The sequence below is a fragment of the Arctopsyche grandis genome, chromosome 9 (genome assembly GCF_051622035.1).
Source record: "Arctopsyche grandis isolate Sample6627 chromosome 9, ASM5162203v2, whole genome shotgun sequence".
NCBI classification, from domain to species: Eukaryota; Metazoa; Arthropoda; class Insecta; order Trichoptera; family Hydropsychidae; genus Arctopsyche; species Arctopsyche grandis.
Genome location: NC_135363.1, coordinates 15,629,642 through 15,652,977, shown reverse-complemented (window position 1 = coordinate 15,652,977; position 23,336 = coordinate 15,629,642). Strand labels below are relative to the sequence as shown.

The 23,336-nt window shown below is 31.3% G+C and overlaps 1 protein-coding gene across 2 annotated transcripts in view; it reads right to left on the bottom strand.

Moving 5' to 3' along the window:
* Positions 1-22,904, bottom strand: part of LOC143916405 (protein gooseberry-like) — a 40,028-nt gene extending 17,124 nt beyond the window's left edge. The window contains exons 1-4 of one of the 2 annotated variants that reach the window (XM_077437503.1): positions 22,282-22,904; positions 20,777-20,949; positions 18,977-19,117; positions 13,690-13,801 (exon numbers count right to left, since the gene is read on the bottom strand). In XM_077437503.1, the coding sequence (XP_077293629.1) occupies positions 13,690-13,801; positions 18,977-19,117; positions 20,777-20,949; positions 22,282-22,318 (463 nt within the window). In that variant the 5' untranslated portion in view covers positions 22,319-22,904. The remainder of the gene's footprint in view (positions 1-13,689; positions 13,802-18,976; positions 19,118-20,776; positions 20,950-22,281) is intronic. The other variant, XM_077437504.1, reaches the window with a different exon arrangement.
* Between the last annotated feature and the right edge of the window lie 432 nt (positions 22,905-23,336).

Here is a 23,336-nt window from a genome sequence, read left to right as displayed (position 1 = left end):
ACCGAGAAGTCCATAAAATTATATGCTAATTAGCTATTGCAAGCTTTCGAAGTGCTTGAAATGTATTCTGGGAATTTTGATCCCTTTGAAGAACTCTCGGGTTGAACGCTCATTATTTCACTCTCCATTTATCGATTCATATACATATACATAATTTCGCTGGTATTTTATTAAAAATATTTTTCAACTTGTGAAATATAAAATAAAATAACTCCAACTGTGAACGTTAATATCTATGATATATTCAATTTTCATAAAGATTCATGAAATTCATATTTATGGAAATATATATGTACTTACATGCTTTTATCTGAATCTCCAATTTCTCAATACTAATATTAGTATTTACTACCAATCAATTCCCCTTTACGATTAGTTTCCTTCGACTTCAGCAGTCATACGTATCTCTTTATACTTCAAGATACATTTTAACCCTCGAAGCTCAACATGACTCATTCATGACATATCTATATACATAATATGTACATACAAATATTATAAAAAGAAAAAATTACTAATATATATTGATTAATAATAAAATCCAATCCTACTACATATACATATGTAGCATGACAAAGAGGTAACAAAACTCATTAATCTTTTAGAACATTGCATAAGCCACTAAAGTGCTAAAAAGTCGAATGATAAGCTTCTAACGTATGATGAAATATCATCATCATCATTTACAGTCGTTCACCATCCACCACTGGGTGAATTCCTCTCCAACTCGCTTACATTCGTTTACGTTTTGAGCAACTCTCGTCCATATCATACATTTTTACTAGACTTTATGTTTCACTTCGCTAAAGATTCAGTATTATAGTCCTACAGTCTTCCGATCGTTTTGCGCAGTTTGATCAACGATGGAAATTTAAATCGATTCTGATCGTTCGATGGTGAAAAATAATTGTAATAGACACGTTTAAAAATGCAAAAATTTTGGACATCTTGACGTTTAACGATCAATAATTCTAATATATGATGAAATATATATTACTAGTGTTTTTACCCGGCTTCATTCGGTATTTGAAACATAAGCCACTTAAACATGGCCAATCTAATAGTAAATATTCATTTGTTCTATGACGTCACGGATTTACGAACCAAAATTACATATTTACTTACATATGTACTTACAAAGTCTCTTTCGAAATTATATATTAGAGATACATATACATATAATATTATACAAACCATGCCTTGAAGTATACATACAGACTGTGAAGGACACTACAAGATAACACGCATATATTATGACAGGAATGTTTTAACATGTAGAAAAATCAATAAAATAAGGATCCTTTTGAACTTTTAAGATGCGGCGCTTGTGTTGCATTGTTATCATTTGGCGCAAGGGCGTGATGATGTCGAGGACATCATACAAATCCTACGCCCAACGTCAAAGATCTGAAGAACATCAAAGGCCCCAGAGACCGCACTCGCATTTTTCACAATCAAAATATGGGCAATGGGTATGCGTTTGAGGCACAATGAGACTCGGCTCTGGAGAGAGAGAGAGCGCCCTACGTGTGCGCCGCCGAACTGCATAAAGATTCAAATGTCAAAATGCATTATTGTCGCCACGGCGTTTAGAAGGAGGGTGAGGGGGACCCCACACTGACAAAAGTCAAAAGTCTCAGATTCTATTGTGGAGGTGTATCGGGGAGTGGTGTGTGCCGCCTTTTGTGCTTTGTCGGCTCCTTTTGGCGGCACATTGCATCTGGGGCTCCAATGGAGGATGTTGAGGTATCGGACCTGTCGCGGCACTCATTATACCCAAACATCGACCACATATATCACACCGTCTTTCAATTCCGGTCCCGTGTTAATCCCGAAGTCGTCGTCTCTGCTATGTATATCGATTTTGGCTTTATACATATGCGGTGTCGTGCAGAATCTAATTTGGACTTGTAGCTCTGTGCGAGTAGGGTCTTTCAGTTTGTAAGTGACTCTGAAGTAATCCGCTTCAGGAAATTGAGAACGCCAAGTCGCACGTTTCCAATGAATGAATAGATAAATCAATTTTTGTTTTTGCGTTGCTATGAATCTGAATGTATACTCGTATATGTATATTTGAGGACTTACAGAATAGTGATAGGATTACACATACATACAAATGTATTACCTGTTATTTATTTATTTTATTAATTGAAAAATCAACAGACAGGATGTACAGAGATAGGTATAAAAAAAACAAAAAGTAAATAAATAATATATGTAACATCCGAGTCCAATAATAGATTTTTACAAAAATGAAAAAGATAAATATAAGGAAAACAAATTAAAAAGTAAAGAATAAAGGCATGACAAAATATGTAGTACATTGCATAATTAAACTATAGTATTAAAATATTTGGAAAAGGTTATAAGATAGAATATAAGAAGAAATTGAAACTGTTATATTTGAAAGTGGCTAAAATCCAAATTTCAGTTCCAAAAACACTATTTCTGTTTGACTTAATTCACAAATTGTTATTACTTATTATAATTCGACATGTCCAGAATCTTAGAAAAGCAGAATTGAACGTATTACAGTCCACCAGTATTTTAAATACATATTGTTTAACGCAAAACAATATATTTAATGTTTTGCGAAATATTTCTCAAAATTAAGAAATATACCGGCTCATATTATTTTTTTTTTATTTTTTTTATTTTTTTTATTTTACATATATACCAGGAAGGCCTTACAGGTAAATCCCAATGCGCCTTCCTGGCCAATTACAAATACAAATGCAGCATTTTTTTTTTATTATAAGTCGTTGAATTGCGAGACACTGAAAAAACTCGCAAATCAACGAGACATCTATGAATTGTACATAAATTTTTATTGTACATCCATCAAATTTCAAATAGTGGTGACATAGTAGGTAGGAAGGATTTTTAGCCAATTTTTTTTTTCCGGGAACCGTTTCAATAATGAAATCAGAGAAAATTGGCAAACTCTGATAGGAAACGATCAACCTGGAGTCACAAATCCAGGTCTGACCAACAGCATACTCTGAAAAATTCATTTTCATTCAGGGATAGAACCCGGCACCTTCTTGACGGTAAGCAGAAGCTTAACGTCCGAGCTATGCTGTATATATGTACATACAATCATGTATGTATATTAATTTGATTCATTAATAAATTTAAGTATAACATTATTTTCAGTATTTTATTTAATCCTATTCCAATTGCAGTACAAGTTTCAAATACATACATACATAGTACACTTGTCTAAAATTTTTTTCAAATTAATATGTAATACTATTTTTTCGATTTGCGATTCTATTATATTTCAATTTTTCTATGCGGATTTTCCATATATGGTTTTATCATATTATATGATAAAGAATAAAGAATTTGTAATGAAAAAAATTAAAAAAAAAAAACAATTACTTTTCGGTTCAATATGTTTGGGTTGCAGAATTTAGTAATGCATCTTTTCGTAAACATTGTTCATATGTACATACATTTCACCTACGAACTATTTTTTCTATCTCCATCATCATCATCATCATCATCATCATTCACCATCTACATACTATTGGATGAAAGCCTCTCCAACACGCTTCCATTCGTCTGTTTTGCGCAACTCTCATCCGTCTCACCCCACACATTTTTTTTTAATTTCATCCACTCACTCAAATTAAAAATTTCAGCACTTTTTCCATGGAAGTGTTCGGCATAACAAGGAGAGATAGGAATGTCCATATTTTTCAATGCTAATTCCCGTGCATTTTTGCATTCCAGATGTCAAAACGATCGATTTGGGATTAGATAATGTGTAGTTTTTAACAATGTATATGTATATTTTATAGTAAATAAGCAAACCTCTCGGGTAAAATTTCAGCACTTTTTCCATAGAAGTGTTCGGCATAACAAGGAGAGATAGGAATGTCCATATTTTTCAATGCTAATTCACCGTGCATTTTTGCATTCCAGATGTCAAAACGATCGATTTGGGATTAGATAATGTGTAGTTTTTAACAACGTATATGTATATTTTATAGTAAATAAGCAAACCTTGAATTTTCGATATTTATCTCTGCATTTTTAGATTTCCTGAATTATTCAATTAAAGATGTTTGATATTCGTAATATTTATATAATTCAATGAAATGTAGTAAATGTAGAAATAAGCTTAAGAATATTTGTTCTTCAAGTACGTTTAATTAGTTAAATTGCGTAAAAATAATATGCAAACGGAATACAAAAGATCCATTAGAACTTTAGACGATTGTAACTTGCGTTCTCGTTAGAGAAGTGAATTTAAAGAGCGGCGGCTTTGACGTTCATTAACGTTTCCTTCCGCCCGTGCTTACAATTGAATTTTCGCTCGAAATGTTAAATTTTCTGAACGATTTCACTCTATTTCAAGTTTTGATCTCACTTTACGAGACGTCCATCTTCCCGAGACGAGCGAGCGGCTAGCGGACCATTGAGAAGAAATAAATATAAATAAAATGAAATATATGAACCATCCATTATGAGAGTATCGTACAGGTACCGACAAAAAGTCAAATAAATGTATCGATAACAAATTTGAACGTTTGTGTATACGCGACTTGCGTTTTCACCACTCGAACTCTGTTGGATACATTTTCGGCGACACATTCAACTGTCACGATTGACAAAGTTCGGTCAATAATGGTCAATGACGAACATACATACACATACAAAAAAAAAATGAAAATGAAAAAAGCCGCCGTCCGTTTCGGCACAAAGGCTGGTGTGTGCGGAAATGGTCCATTGTCGTCGATTGTGCTTATAGTTGTTTCTCGTACAAAAACCTGAGGATATTCTCACGGTTTTGTATCGCAATAGTGTCGCGTCATTGTTTCAAACTGACAAAGTCCAGGTTAAATGGATACTATGAGCTTTTTGCACACTCGCACCTTTTTCAGGTAAATTTCGAGCAAAATCATAGAAGTTGAATTCATTCAGAAAAAAAAACGCTTTCTTTATCTCAATAATACATACAAGAGCAATGGATTTTTCAAATTATATGTAAGTTTTTTTACTCAAAAAAATGTACCTATTATACATACATATATTATTTGGGCCAACCGAATTTTTTTTAAACAAATTATTATTAATTATATTATTTATATTTTTATTTTTTTATCAATCATGCACACTCGTCATTACTGATCGCACCAATGCGACGATTGGACGATCAATTATAAATACATAATCATTATATATTTTACATTAAATACGACATCTATGGAGAAATTTCCAGCATTTATAGAAATCAGCGGAAAATCGAGAAGCGGAATAACTGAATAAATTGAAGCAAAAATCGAGAAGCTGAATGATGCCAATTTGAGGGAACCGTTTCAATGAAAATTAGATAAATTGGTAAACTCTTATAGGAAATGATCGACCTGGAGTCACGTATCCAAGGTCTGGCCAGCAGAAACCAGTGGGAATCGAACCCGTGAACACTTAGTTCGAAAGCATTATATTCTAACCACCAGTCCACGCGGCTTTTATTTTAATTACATTGAATTTCAAATAAAACCATCATTGAAACAGATTAAATGAAATTGAATAGAAAAAATAATGAAAGAGAAAGTCTGAATAAAAAATCGTAATTTTTTTTATCAAATCATAAAGCTTCAGATGAATAATTAAAAATATATACCTTTTATAATTATTATGAACTGCTAATGACATGTTTTAATGACATTTTCATTCATTTCTTGATTAAAAACCGAATAAAAAAATTTGAAACGTTTTGTTAACAAACGTTTACGTATAATGTATGTACATATGTATTTATATGCAAAAAGTATAATTTCCATTCAACGTTGCATGTTATATAATTTGTACGAGGTGACGTTATAGACTTATGTATATTACACAATGCATTCACATTATACAAAGATAGGCCAACATCACAAATGTCATCGAACGGAAAACTTTACCTTAACGTAAATTGCACATACGAACGATGGTGAATTTTCACGGAAAAGTCGCTAGTGTATTTCCCGGAAATTTTAGTCAAGTTTCGCGAACCACTGTTTTGCAACCTCTATCTACATCCTTTGTCGGTGATGTGTTGCACAAAAGGGTCTCAGTTATTTGACCGATATGTGGCGAAACAGCGCGAGCGTAACTAAAGCGCAGTTAAGCCCCCCGAGCAGAGCTTTCGCCAAAGCCACCACACAGCTTTTCATCTCAGAACTAATGAATCGAAAAATTGGTTTTTGACCCTAACACGTAGAGATATATCAATCTATAAATACCATTCACTAAAAAACTACATCTGCAAAGAGGATTAGACAAGCAGCTTATGAATTGACGGACTAAACATCAATGGCGATTTAAGTAATTGTGTCGGCGATGTTGTTACAGAGATCTAATAATGACACAACGAAACCTCCATGTTGATTGGCAATGCCGCATCTGCGAAGTGTTTTAAATTAATTAATTAAATAATTAATAAATATCTTAAAAAAAATGACTTTGAATTATAATAGTTGAGTTTGTCTTGATGCCGCATCATACAGACAGAATGTTTTGGAATATTTTAGAACCAGCCATAGCCGTGTGAACGAATGAGGGATGGGGGCAAATGGAACAGCGGCCCTAGACGCCAAAATCGTCAAAATTGAATGTGAAATTTAAAAGAATTCCCAAATTTTTAAGCGAAATGATAAATGCAAAGATATTTTCCATAAAGAAGCATTTTTTCCATATTGAACAATTAAATATAGGAATTAAATTAATTATATTTTAAAGGAATTTAAAAAAAATTACGACGACGATAGAAAATAAATCGAACAAGAGTAAACTGCCACTTTTGGTTGAGGTATGCTTACCAAATTTTATCCATAACTTGCTATTACGTTTAAACTTCTAGATATGAAATTTCAGTTCAATAAACTAAAAGGTTTCTGAGAAAAACATAAAAAACCTCGATTCTCTAGAGTAAAACTACTACTTCCGGTTCAGATAAAAATATTTAAAAAATATAAGGTTATAGATATTATTATTTATATTATATGTAAAAAAAAATTAATCCGATTCAGTTAGCGGTTTTGGAGATACATAATTGAATTCAAAAACTTAAAAAAAGAGGACACCTATAAGGGGAGGTACCATTTCCGGTCAACTTAAAAATTTGAAAAAAATTTACGCCGTGTCGATAAAAATTTCAGTAACCGATACTAAGTTTCGGTTCGATAGGACTAACGGTGTTGAAAAAATCCCCAAAATACACAGACACACACACAAACACACACACAGATACACACAGAAACACACACACAGACACACACACACACACATTTTTCCTATAACATGAAAACGTGATCAGTAATCGATTCTGAGTTCGAATCAGTCAAAATCTCGAGTTCGAATTTTCGCATGATCACAAAACTTCATCTATTGTTACTACGTACATAGATAAAGTAAAAATTCGGATGTGACCAACCCCTGACTTTATCTATGTATTTGAGGAATATAAGAAGGTCACTAAACAAAACTCGATATTGAACCATACAGACAGATTATGAAGTATGTACTAATAACTATGACAGCATTTTCGATACAAATTGAGCGCAAATGTATGGAAACTTTCACAAGACAAAAGTTCTACTTCCGGTTGTCGGATTTTGTTCAAATTTTTTTTATTAATTAAAAAAACAGTATTATCAAGAAGATTTAAATTATTTAAAAGGTCAAAATAAAATAATGAAATAAAAAAAAAAATACTACTTCCGGTTTATAAATTCTGACTAAAACCTTATCAGCTCTAAGTTAGTACATAAAGAGTACAAATATAAATTTTCAGTTTGAAACGTTCAGGGGTGTGGACAGAGTAGTGGACACAACATTTTTGACCTTTCTAAGAGGAAAAAATCCCACTTCCGGTTTATTAAATATAATGGTTTTATTTTTTTTTTTTCATCACATTGATACAAAAATTATACTTGAATTTTTTCGTGAAGAACGCATGTTTAAGAGGTCGAAAAAAATAGTGGAAGAAAAATCGAACAAGAGTAAGTTGCCACTTCCGGTTGAGGGATGCTTACCAAATTTTATACATAACTTGTTATTATGCTTAAACTTCTAGATATGAAATGTCAGTACAATGAATCAAAAGATTTCTAAGAAAAACATAAAAAACCTCAATTCTCTAGAGTAAAAGTATGTATACTACTTTTTAAATATGTATACTACTTCCGGTTCAGAAAGTTTCACTAAGTTTCAGTTCGATAGGATTAACGGTGTTCAAAAAATCCCCAAAATACACAGACACACACACACACATTTATTTCTAGATCATGAAAACGTGATCAGTAATTCCGAGTTCGAATCAGTCAAAATCTCGAGTTCGAATTTTCACATGATCACAAAACTACATCTATTGTTACTACGTACATAGATAAAGAAAAAATGATCAAATATTTGCAATCGATCGAACACATCTTCTCGAATGTGCTCGATCGATTCCGGTTCCGATTCCGATTTCAGGTCTGGTTTTTCATTCCTTTTTCAGTTCTGGTTCCGGATTCCTATTTCAATTCCGATTCCCGATACCATTTTCCGATTTCGATTTCAGTTCCGATTCCCGATTTTGATTTCTATTCTGGTTACTTTTAATATTATTTTTTATTGAATAATTTTACATGCCATAATAATTTTATGCCCATGCGATGATATTCCATTGGGCTAATCACTAGTAATATGTATATGTATAATCAAGTCTACGTTTCGGTACGTTATTGCGTCAACGCGACAAGCTCGAATCAGTTCGATCAAGCCCGAACAATGTACATATTGCATTTTATTCCTGTCATTGTTTCGCAGCGTTTCTCAAATTTTCATTTCTAATATAAATATCATGCATATTTCGCATTAAAAACAATTACTCAAATTTAAAGGAATGTATAATTGAACTTTATTTTATATCGTATTCACTAGTACACGTAATTTTATTTCAAATACTTTTAACTTTAAAATAAATACTTGACTTTATAAATTCCTGTGATAATCATTTTTTTCATGTGCAATATATAATATTTGTTGAATGTTGTAATAATTTATTGAATGTTGAATACATTTAATTAAAGTTCAATAAATTGTTATTCGTGCGACATATTAGTTGTACATATGTATTAATTTAGTGTAAATCATATGAATGTGAAAATGGTAAAAATTAAAGTTCAATTAATTAGCACCCGAAAGTTAAGACGTATAGCAAAGAATCGTTGATCATGAATGTCAACTTTAACTGTATGTAATTATTTATTTTTTGTAATTATATTGTTAAATATTTATAATTTTAATGTATTTAACTAACGCTAAATGTCAAATTTAACTGGAAAAATTCCTATATTATTTTAATGTTTATATAAATAAATCTATCATCCAATATTTTATTAGGGATTGATCACCTTCAGATTTAACGTGTCACGTGTCCGACTCGGTGACACTATCCGATGCTCGAATAACGTGCAGAAGGTCCCGTCCCGGTGCGCGTTACGTTTACATGACATAAATTAAAATTTAGTTTAATTATTCACATGGAAATGATGTGGAATATGTATTATCATACTACGCAAAAATTATGCATAGCAGCGAATCTCGGATATTCGCTATTGTGAGCACGTGCGCGCTTACGTCACACTGCACTCGTTCGTGCGTACATAGGTAGGTACTACCCACAAACGCTACTACGACTCTCAAACATAAACTGCAATTTATAATATATACATATTATATGGGGGATGATATGTAAGGCTTTCTTATAAAAAATTAACATTTTTTATACGGAATTTTATTAGAAAAAGGCACAATACGTTTGAACAAGGTACAAAAACGCCAAAAATTTTATTAAATATATATTATTTCGGTTTTAATCTGATATTTATTATTATTTTAAGTATTATTGCGTTTTTAATATCAATGTGTGATATCAAATGAAGGTTTGATATGTTTAGCTTATTAGCAGAAAATATCAGCTTAAAATCTGTGAGTAGTTCATTATATGTAACCAAACAGATATATCCAATTACATATATTCAAAAATTATTAAATTTCAGATCTAATGATCGTATGATTTGAGTTCAATTGTAACAACAAAATAAAGTAATCCAGTGTTCTTCAACCGGTGATCCGCGGACCCCTTGGGATTGTTGGTTTTGTCTCAGGGGTCCGCGAATTGCCTCGCCTTATCGAAATATATAAACAGAGATGAAAGAAGAAGAAATCAACTTTAGATTAGGTAACAAATCTCACTATATCGGTGATATATTATTTTCCATTATGAATCATCCCAATCTTTCTCTACAAGGTTCACGAAGTAACGTATTTGTAACGAATGACAAGATTACTGCTTTTAAGAATTGAAATTAATCCGATAATAACCATTCACCCACAGAAGAAGATAAACTAATTGAATCCAGTGAAAATTTGAAGATATTTTTTAAAGAAAAAGAACTGATGAATTTTGAATAAGCATTAATTAGATCCGAATGCAAAGGCGTTGCGACTTCTAATTCAGTTCTAGTCAACGTATTTATGGGAAACTGGACTTTTTGTGATGGCAATAATCAAAACAACAAAAAAACGACTTCAGAATGCTTTCGAAGCATGTATGTACATATGTTATGCGTTTGGCCCTTTTGAATTCAATAAAACCAAGGAGAGATTTGTTAACGAAAAATATTCAAGAACCAAAATCACACTAATTTTTTGATATTGATTAATTATTATAAAGTTATGTTGATAATTAAAATATTTAAAATAACAATTGTTTTTTTATATTTTTTTAATTTTATTCAAATATTTAGTACAATTAAAATATGTTTTATTTTTAATATGTTGACATCCTTATATGTTTATATAAAATTTGATAAAAACGGTTAAACTTTGAATATGGTTTTAATAACACATTTTTATCACAGGACTCTATGAAACTTGATACACATTTTTAGCGGTCCGCGATAACAAAAAGGTTGCGGAACACTGGACTCTAGTCTAACTTTTGATAAACATAATGTAAATAGATGAGAATAAAAAAATGCCAATTTAACGAAAACAACCAATTTTAAGATTTTGCTAACAATATTCATACACAATTAACTATCGGGGCCTCACTTTTACACTCTGAGTGGTTATGTACATATGTATATTTTGTTTACTGGATGAATTATTAATGCCCAAATAAATCCTCATAAAATCAACACACCACGAAATAATTAAGCCACGTCGAATAAACAAACCGCAAAAACCAATGGAATTATTAAATAAATTTCAATCAAAAAGCCATTGCGATTCATATTTCGATGTAATAAACTAAACTTTAGACCTTTCAAAATAAACTCGGTCAAAAACAAAATAAAATACCAACAACGTTGCGGTTTTCTGATACAAGTATTATAAACATAAATTTTATTTTTAATTCTGTGTACAAATGAAAAGTCGGTCAAATAAAAATTACATTCAAAAGTTCCGAAAATTCTCACTTATTAATCAAAGTAAATTTTAATCACATTGCAAAGTCACAATTTAAAGTATAAGATTTACGATTGTATAATGACGTAATGACGACGACGCGTTTTATTTGATTCATCCGCGTTTCAATAAATCATTTTTGATTGCTCAATCGTACCTGCGGCGGAATATGTGGAAATAAAAAGTTTGAGAATTCCTAATTCGTGGGGGTGGCTGATGGGGAGGGGGTCTAGTAATTATGGGTTGCATTCCTGACCATGTCCGGCCAGACAGCGTGGCAACCTGGTGCAGGAATTTAAATTCCTGCACGGGTCTATATAGATAATAACGTCATTTCGTTGTTGGAGAACCCAGCTTTGTTGTGTACGAACATGACATATGAAATATATGTATGCATACGTACATATATGAAGAAATTTAGGCATGTACTAAGCATCGTTTGAATCAATCTGTCATTCGAATTGCTAAACAGCTTTTTATTTTAATATATACATGTACACTATTTCGAATGAATGTATGTATGTACATATGTAGATGTTTTTCTATGATAAGCATATGTACATATGCCATATTATGAAATGTAATTAGTAAAAGTTTCTTCCGGATAGGAAATAACGGTAAATGGCAAAAGAAAATGTTTTGGTCGTCTTAAAATTAACATACTTGTAAGTAAGTGAAATGTAATCAATCATCGGATGGATTTTTCCAAGAGTTTCACATGAACTTCTGAAGATGACAGAATTACAATGGTTTGGTATTTTTCACGTACTACTACATATGTATACTTAATTTCAAACGCAGATTCTACGGTGTACAATCACATAAATTTTCAAAGATAAGTATCCCGAGTGATCTCTCATTGTCTTTTTTTATTTTTTTTATTCCGAGTGGTATAAAAAAATGAAAGGAACACTGGTTAAAATCAATATTTGTCTATTTTGTATTAAATTGACACTACAATTGAGTTGCATTTTTATGCAACGACGATTATTGACAAGATTTCAAACACTATCAGCGACTTTTGCCATTGCGAAAACAGTACATTTTTTATTTCTATTTTATCCAAAATCAACTGACCAATCTGTCACTGTAATTAAATTACTTTATCAATCATATTGAGAAGCCCTGTATTTTTTAATACCATACATATTTAGATGTATGTTAATTCACAAATGTAGGGTAGCCGCTTGTTTTGACGCATCATTGCTTTCATTCGAATTGACAGTTCATTGTGTCGTTAAATTCGATTTGAAATAATTCGCGATAATTTTAGATTTACTAACAATAGTCTGTAATGGTCTGGTTTCAATACACCGAATTCACCATTATTACAATTTCTATGGAAATATTTGTACGGTTTAAGGCTTAAGCTCTCGGATTAATTTTATTGAAACTGTTATAATAGCGATTTATGTATGTATATTAAACATTCTTTGCCAAACATTTTACATTATGTATTTGTGAGATTATTTAACGTATTATATTGATATTATACTTCATTCGAATAAATTGGAGGCCATATTTGGAAAACATACAGCATACAAAATTCATCGCCAAACTTGGAATCTATTGGAGATATGAATCGGTCTACATTCGATCATATTAAATGTATGTATGTAAATCAATACCTAGCAACTCCTTCGAATATCAAGTAATTCGCATCTCAGACGTCGATTGCGTTTGTTTTAATCAAATTTCTTGGAAGTTTTCAAGGTAAACTCCGTGTTCTTTAAGTGGCATGAAATATTAACGTTCTGCGAATACTTTGGCCAAACTGAAAATATTTTACATCAACAACGTCAATGTGCGCTCAATTGATTAAAATTGTTTCGACTCGAATGAAATACTTTACATTGATTAACTATGCACAAATACATATAAAATTTGTATATGTACATACATACATAGTTACACTTTTAAAATATACTACGTGTATTTTTAGATACGTTCAATTTTAATACATTAACACACATTTATATGTACCTATAGATATCAAGAATAAACGAATACGCTATTTTAGATCAAATTAAAACGTTACGTACAAATACATACACCCTTTGCTAATATTGAATTATCTTATATTTAATTAAAATCGCTCACAAATAAACCGTAGGAATTTCATTATTACCATTAGCCATAAGTGGCAATATTGATCTTTGAACATTCTAAAAGGTCAACCACCGGTATATCAAAATTAACTATTAATTAGATTTAATTTATTTAGTCACTTACCACCTAAAATTCCATCGATGGTGTAATCTTTTTTCCCTTCAGGATCTGTTCTACTGCCTCCTCTCAGAAGTCTAGATATTGAAGATACACTTGGTGGATCGGTTACTCCTTCCTATAAAGTGAAATTAATTAATTAAATCCTGGATATAATAAATTCATGAGTTATTTTAACGGTGGTATTTAAAAATATTAACACACTCGTGCTAACTTCGTACCATTTGATCTCAAACTTTTCAATTGAAAAATTTGGTATCATATTTGGTAATTCATAATCTCCAACATCGACTAAAAGTTTTAGTACTCTTTGAGTTTAATTATAATACCTTATAAAATACAAGGCCGTTTATATGCTTGGATTATTATTACAAAACCGTCTACTTTTTTTTAACTACATACATACATACATTTTTATAAATATGTAATTTTATTTAAATTTGTCAAAGTTTCTTTGTGTATAAAATATATTTTTTTGAAATATACTGCTATTATTTATAGTTTTGAATACATACATAGGTACATTATTGTAATTTTTGTTACAAAAAAATATAATTTTGAATCATTAAATAAGCTGAATTTTATGCTATGAAAATTTTATCGAGACTTTTACCTCCAATGAAACTGCAGTGATGGCTTATAATTATTTTATAGAGCAACAATACAGCTTCGGAAACTAATTTTCCATACAATGAATGCCGCCTCATTTAAGGATGTTCCCAAAATTTTTTTACAATATATTAATATGATCGAACATCGCTTAAAATCACAAAGTTCAGTTTCCTTTGAAAAGGCTGATTTTTTATGCCATCAAAAAAGCATTCATATAGTAGCGGAAGCGTGGCGAATCGTTTTTGAAAACATTAAACAGTTTGCCAGCGTGTGGCAGATGCGAACCCAAATTGTTACTATGAACCATTCTTCGAATGTACATACATATGTATGTAAGACTATTTTTGAAAACATGCTATATAGTCAGATCGAAATCAGTTGACTCAGGCAAGGATCATGATATCGAAGTCGAACAATCGCTAACCGTTGTACAAAATCGCAGAGTAAAGTATACCATAAAACAGAAATAAGCATATAGAATAATCCTTCAACTCGAGCCATTTTATTTCTAATCGCGTAAGAGTTTATGCCTGGTTTATTGGAACGATTTACATTTATTCGCGCGCAACGATTGCGAGGCCCAACAAAACGCATTAAAACTGCAATTTTTAATGGTTGCATTTTTATTGTTTCCAGATATCTTTATTACCATACCCATTGGTGAGTTCCTATCGATAATATTATGCCAGTGCTAATGACGTGTCTCGCTCGAATCAATTTTAACGGTGATGAATGTCTTTTAATATCGTAATTTTATAATCGATTCCAAGTTGTACGCGTGAAAGAATAAGTAAGTATAAAATATAATAATACCTATTAATGATCATTGTATTTTTTGTTTATAACAATAATAAAATATGTAATACGAACTTTATAAAATGACTACTTAGACATGTACCATTCAAAACATAAAGCTTGACCGATCGATCGTAAAAATATTTCATTCGTTCGGCTGGAAGTCGCGGCTAAACTGCAGTAATGATTTGCCATATATAATATAAATTTATCGTAATATATGATGATTATGATCAATAAAACACCTCCTTCTAAGGATCATAATGATTTTAAGGCCGATATGTGTTTGTATTTCTCGAATGTTTGCAAAAAAACTATATTCTATTGTCATTTTTTAATTGAATCCACTATTTTGTATATTATTTTAATATATTTACTATATCGTATATTCTCTATTACTTATGGATTACGTGGTTTTTATATTCATAAATTTATTTTTGGTTTTTCGCCACGTTTCAATTTAATACACAACTTGATTTATAAAATGCATAATAGTGTAACAATCAATCACTAATTCATCAATTAGCTAAATGCATATTTTTCAAATGTATTATATATGGGTTGAATGTATTTGTATTGTGCATATGTACAATGTATATAGCAAAGCTCAAATTTGTCATTGCGTCACAGTGTAATAATAATATACGATCACGGAAGAGTCATCAGACAAAACTTGAAAATTATAACGACCGAATCTGGGACAGGTGACATAATCTAAGCTAAGGCAATGTAAGGACGACATTTTGATTGATGTCATCAAAGTCTTAAAGTTCGTCACAAACTACATAGTCCAACGTACTATAATAAATTACTCACGCAGGCACACCGACGATTTTGCTTTTAATTAATTTAAAAAACTATGCTACTAATAATTTAATATTCATATTAACTTCTTGTGATAAAATCGTAGATCGAATCTTATGCGAAACGTTATTTGACGCGTGGGCGTGTAATGTCACGATTTTTCAACATGCCTATAATTTCTTTCAATTAAACAATCGATTGTTTATGCTGTCAGCGTACCCTTTTTTGGAATCAATTATTATTATAATTATAGCTATTGTTTTTAAATACGTTATATTCTTGAATATTAAGTTTGCAGTTCAATTATATTTTTTAAATTTTGTAAACACTACATACAAATTCTAACATAATTTTGTTGTTTTATTAGAATCGTAGATAAACCTACATTATTATTATTTATTTGGAAATAATTTGAATTAATTATCGATTCAGTTACATAAATATGTAGAAGAGTTTACAACTCTACTAATATTATTAAAAGTTTCTATTCAGTTTGACATACAAATTTCATTCGCCCTGTTGTCCATTTGAGTGCACTTCCGATCGTTAAATCGATCTGAAATTTAGCCTATGTATTTTTTGCCTAAAATATTTTTATTTATAGAATACTAGTTGTTTGACCCGGCTTCGCTCAGTATTTGTAATATAAACAGCTTAAACTTGGCGAATCTAATAGTAAATGTTTTTTTATTAAATTTATTTGAATCGAAAAAAGTATAATATTCAACCAATTGAATTGTCGTCATAGAAACTTTGTTTTGAAACATGCAAAATCTTTTTCGAAATTATATACGTATTAGATTTAATGGGTTACTGGATGAAATCCCCCGTAATATTGCCTTAAAAATTTATTACTGTAATAAGTTTGTCAAAATATTAATGACAATTATTATTTGCATATTCATTCTTGTTAGCAACTGAAAATATTTGCTAAAAAAGCTTTAAAAACATGTTTAATATTTAATAGTTTTTTTCATTTTTCTTTCAACCGAATATTTTATAGCTTACCGATTATATTAAAAAAATAAGTATACATTGGGAAAACTTTATCACTTGCGAAGAGGGACTATCGAATAAATTTCCTACTTGTTATTATAATTATATTTCTAGTAGGTACAAAATATTGTTGAAAATCTGGCCAAGGCATTGAAAAATACATATGCACATATTTACATATGAGCCGTTATATTTGAAAGTGGCAGAAGTCCAATTTTCCGTTCCAAAAACACTATTTTTGTTTGACTTAATTCACAAATGGTTATCACTTATTTTTATTTGATGTCACCAGAATCTCGGAAAAACAGAATAAAGGTATTCAGGTCACCAGTATTTTTTAGTTATTGTTAAATGCAAAACATTATTGTTAAACGCAAAACATTATATTTAATGTTTGAATCAGATCATACATACATATCAAATATATGAAAAATCTAAAACTGAAATAATACCAAATACATATCATTCCACAGGGTGAGCATTTGTAATGCGGAAGTTGAAGTATCGAAAGCGGTTACTCGTCGACGGGGTGTGTATTTTGCGAATTAAGCTCATCGATTGAGGGAATCGGGTGTAAAATCGAAAATATTAGGCTGGATACAGTCTGTCAAAAGCATAGTGTTTAGTGTTCAAGTAGATCAGTGTGGTTTGTCGGCTCTTTGTATCGTAAAATAAAGGTAGCGCACCTCCCATACATTAGCGGTCGGCCCCGGGGGCAGCGGCCACTTGAGGTCGCGCACACTCCAAAGACCGGTCCTTTGCACTATGCCGAGAGGCCTTTGTCGATCAGGGGTACACAATTAGTTCCTCCGTAATAGTCACAGGCAATAGGAAACTTTTCACCGAAGAAATTTGATGAAAATCTACGTGAAATGAGCTGCAGAAAAGTCATTACTGGCGATTGTAAGTCGGTAAAAGTGAGAAACCTCGACAGGAAAAGCGGGGCTAGATGTTGGTTGCCATTATGCCGGCGCCAGACATGTGTTCAAAGATGTGATCAAATAAGTGTTCACATGTGTGGCACGGGCATTTGATACTATTGTCACATATTTGATCACTTAAGTGCGCTTTGCCGTTCCGTGTCGGTTTTTTAGCGCACATCAAAGGGATAAAAGTCCAAATGTTTGTGTGCCTGCCACACTGCGCGAGGCCTAGTTGCGCGAGCCTACATAGTTGATCAAATCTTTGAGCATATATCTGGCAGATACAACAATATGTGACCAAATGTGTGAGCAAAGTCTTCAAAAAAGTGATCACTTCTTTGAAATCATGTCTGGCACCGGCATAATGGCAACCAACATCTAGTCCCGCTTTTCCTGTCGAGCGTTCTCACTTTTACCTGTAAGTCTGTTATTTGTATGTGAACACACTTTTTGTGTGAAAAAATATTTTCTTTTCGCGTTTTAAAAACTTGTAAAAAAAAGGTTGTAATAATTGCTTTCGTAATTACAGATATAAATTTATCAAATTTTATTATTAAATTTAGATTTTAAATCACTGAAAAAAAATCATAAAATGCATCAATGAAGAGTTGGGAAACTTTAAAACGTGCAATTTTTAATCAAATATTAAACATGCTTAATTTGAAGTCGGACACTGAATACTTACATATATTGAATTTACAAATCATTTAATTAAAGAACTCTTTTATACAATTTACTTACATAAAATATATACTCATTTAATTATTATTCTTTTAATCCAAAATCTGAATTTATAATTATGTTTAAAATATTACGATTAAATTGAAGAGTTTTTCTTAAAAATCATTTAGCAATTTGACTAAAGAAAATTTATTCATTTTCATATAATCAGCTTTAAACCAGTCGTTAAAATAAGTTTATTGAAACTATGTATGTATAAAAGAGTTTCCGACCCCTGTCATTGATGATTCATGCAAATATTATAATACATTTATAGAAGTTAGCGCTATCTCGAAAAGGTTTTGTTGTGAAGACAATTTATTATTCAGAAATACATAATTCACGCGGCAAAACGTAAATTCTCATCAAAATTACGGCAAAAATCCATTTTGCAAACTCTCTAAAAGGTGGGGAAAAAATTAATCGACTTGGAATTAGCTTACCTTGATCAATTTATCCCTAATTTCCCAGGAGAAAATTCCGGGGTTTTGCCTCTTGAGGTCCTCTATTCTGCTCTCCACTTCCGGCGTAGCGACTCTGGGCTTCGACCCTCCGATGACCCCGGGTCGTATCGACCCCGTTTCCTGTTCAGAAACGAAACATGCGATAAAAAATTGACTGTTTTTTGAATTGGCCGACGTCCGCTCGAGTGATCGATCTCGATGCGGATCGTTGGGTCCGAGCTGACAAAAACTATTGGAAAAATCGGCGATCGATACCGTGTGAACCGATCGCGAGATCAGATGTGGAAACTGTGGAACTAGCGGATCTTGCGCAAACCAAAGTGACTTAACTAACTGTCTGTATGTTTTTTTTTTTCGTGTCCGTCTGTCGTCGCAATACCGTGAATTGGCACCGATAATATCAATGAAATCTGTGATCGGCGTTGACATCGCCAGTCAACCTTTTAGTTTGTGGAAAAAAATGGAGAACATAGTCGAGCTCAACTATTTTGGAACCATGAATAAATTAATACAATTTTCTCATAGCAATTATGATTAAATGTAAATTTGGGGTATGAAAAATGTTCTAAAACGGTTTGATTTAATATACATATGTAATTGGGGGATATTTAGTATTGAATATTTATTGGGCGACTTTAATTATAATTTGATGAAATTATGGTTCATTTTTATTAAATGGTTATAGTGTGGTTTATCTCAATTATTAAAAAAAAAATAGATATACATATGTATTGTATCCAAAATACCTACATTTAATATTTTTTAATACAGAAGAAAATATTATATCAACACAGTATTTATAGTATATGTACATATGTACATATTTGGCGTTAAAATATAACAATATTAAATAAATAATATGTTATATTATAATATAATATACATATTGTAATAACATTTTTTAATAAGGGTAGGAATCATACTATTAAAAATTAGGGTAAATTATTTTAATATGATTTTAATGTTTAATTTTGAACTATTGTTAATTACAAATGGTGATATAAGATAGAATAACATTAAGAATTTTAAATAAATACCATTCGAGAAAAATTATAACTTTTATTGGCGCAAATTTCATACGTTCACAACTTTTTTACGATTTGGGTCTCAATAAATTATTTAACGTAATTTTTAATTGGGTCAACTCGTCTAAGTTCATTTCACATATTGCATATTATTCTGAATTCATTATGAACTTATGAACATATGTTTAAGTCTGACTAAATATAAAATGATGTTTAAAAAAAAAATCATATAATCAAATGATTGAATGTTAAATATAAATCATTTCCGAATAATTTGCATGTCATATACAAATGTATATAAAAAAAAAGAAAATTTACAATGTTTTCTGTTACATATATATTTTTTATGCACAATATGAATCGGTCTTATGTTACAAATTGACCTGATGTCAATTGATATGCACACACGTGTAGCAGAGATTGATTTGACACGGTTAAATACTAGAAACGAAAAAAAAAACACAACACACATACTACACCCAGTGGGTTTTAGTTGGGTCGTTTGATCCAATATAAATCATATCGCCTTCATTTGAGATGTAGATGGCACAAAATAAATGACCTTGAATAGTTGTACTGTTACTCACGCGCTATTATAAAAATGACATAATCACGAATTTTCGCAGCATTTTAAATAATCGTTTTATAGCAAGAAATTTGTAAATACATACATAGTAAAATTTAATATGATTTCGGCAATATTGCCGTAATTCTTTTTTTTATTTAAATAGAAGTTTTGGATTAATTTGCTGACCTGATATCTATTGAGTATTTTAGAAACACAGCCATGTGACACCCTCAGTTGTCTGGAGATGACACAGGGCCGTACGCCTGCAGCAGCCATCTCCACAATCTTCAGTCTGATATGGTTTGGTAATGGACGTCCATTTATGAACACCCCGCCTAATTGATTTACTCGACCCTGTCCTGAAAAAAAAAAATTAATTTATATATACGCCTAATGACAATCATATATTTAAAACTAATAGAGATTATATACATAACATGAATAATTTTGGCCACTATGATACATAACAAAAATAGATTTTAATTTTTTTTCTTTGGATTCGTATACTAAATAATCACACTTATCTTAATTTGAAATACCTATTATCTATATGAAGAAATTATATGCAATGAAAGGTTGTCAAAATAGTGTCAACTCCATGAAATGTCATTTTATTAAGTCTAATATAATATTTATTATTAAACATATTAAAATGAATTGGATGCATTTTCTAATTTTCATTTGAGACGCAATACTTTATTTTATCCTAAGATACTTAAAAAATCATTGCATTATTGAATATATTTTGTACAACGATATTATATAGTTATTTAATAATTGTGTTATGTTGATTTTAATTTTTAAATGCTTTTTATTATTACGAAATTATATTCACAATACATCTTTTGAATATTTGAATCTATTTTACAATTTTAATTTAATTTTGTTAGTTATTATTCTAATGTTAGTGTACGGCATAATAGGAAAAAGAGCTCAAAAGCCTTCTTCTCAATTCTTAATTGTGTTATATAAACTTGTTTTTAATATACATATGTAGTTTCCATATATTATTAAATATATACTGATAGTGTTGTTTTTTATATTCATCAACTATAACAATTATAACGGTATATTTCACAACAGTATCTTCAGAATAAATATTTAAACTTTCCAAATGGAATAACTTGATTTAAAGGAATAAAGTTTAGAAGAAAATATAAATTAAATTCCTGTTAAGAGATCAAACATTCTATATACCTACGAAGTACTCTTTAGTCGTTAAATCTATTATTACTATTTGAACGCTGTATTAGAAAAATCATATAAAACTGTTAAGTCTCATTTGCCGTAATTTTTGTCTATGCAATTCCACCATTACGACACTAATTAGAAATAAAATATATTGACGTATTCGACTATAAAAAATGATTCATTATTAACATCCAAGAACTTCAAAGTACGAGTAGCACATTAATTGCCATTTGATGGATCTTAAAGGTAATTTTAAACCGTTTAATTACCCTCTAATACGAGCTATTAATTAAGAGATATTTCAAAGCCACCTACAGTTAACGTCAACACGAACGCACAATAAAAATAAAATAACTTTTTAATCTTTAAAATAATCCATAATTAACGACATTTTAATCGATACTCAAATATGCAAATTTTTCACAACACACTTTCACCGTATGATTCGCTATATAATACAATACTTTTAAAAATACAAGAAAAAAACATATTTTCCTTACCTACCCACACATCCACTCCGTTCTGTTGATGTTCCATAATTATTATTACAAAAAAAAAAAAAAACAAACAACAACCAACGTATTTAAACAACGGCTTATAATTATTATTTTAACATTTCTTTGGATTATAACATATTTACCCGAAACGGTAACGGATAAAAATAATAGACGATTTCAACGAGCGGTCGGATGCGAAACATCGCCGCTTTTTAACAAAAACAATTTTTAATTATTTGCATCACATCGACGATGTCATTTATACACCACGGTGGATTATGTATTTTTATGATGTTGGGCTATTAACACGATCGAGTTGCACTGGTATGATTATTTTTGACACTGAAACTTGAATCACCGGCCCGGCAAATTTTCGGTTGTTGCCGATTTAGCGTGTTTGCGACTTGGACGCGGTGTTGCAGTCGAGTGATGTTGAGGTTGATAGTATCGCGGCGCGACCGAGACCGCGGACACGAGTTCTGTGAGACGTGAGGACAACAACAAACAACGGCGACTTCTTGTACGGTCCCCAAGACAACAACAAAAAACGCGGCTCTCCGCCGGATGAATTTCTCTGGCAGACCTCAGAGGTCCATCCCTTCCTACCGCGTCCGCTAATGAAACGCGCTGCCGCCGACACCGCGGAACACTGCCTCGACAACGGTTGTATTTTATTTTTGGTAACATCTGACATCGTCAGCAGTGATTCGACGTAAAATTAATTATCAAAAAAAAAAAATACTCCAGATAGATTCCTCCAAACGCAGAATTAGGGCGAAAACACACAGTGATGAACGTGGTTAGGCAAAAGTCGGAATTCTCGCCAGGGCGGACCCTCTAGGCTCGGAAGCGAGGCTCGGTCGATCGCTCCTTCCTGTCATTGGCTACTCTTTGCGATGCCAATAGTATTGCAGTGCCCATGAATTAACTCGACTTTTACCTGATGAAATACTCCGATATATACTGCCTGGTTCGCATATAATTTCGGACGGTTGGGCAGCGTACGGAAATATTCCACATATTGCGAATGGAATATACACGCATTCGTTTGTGGTTCA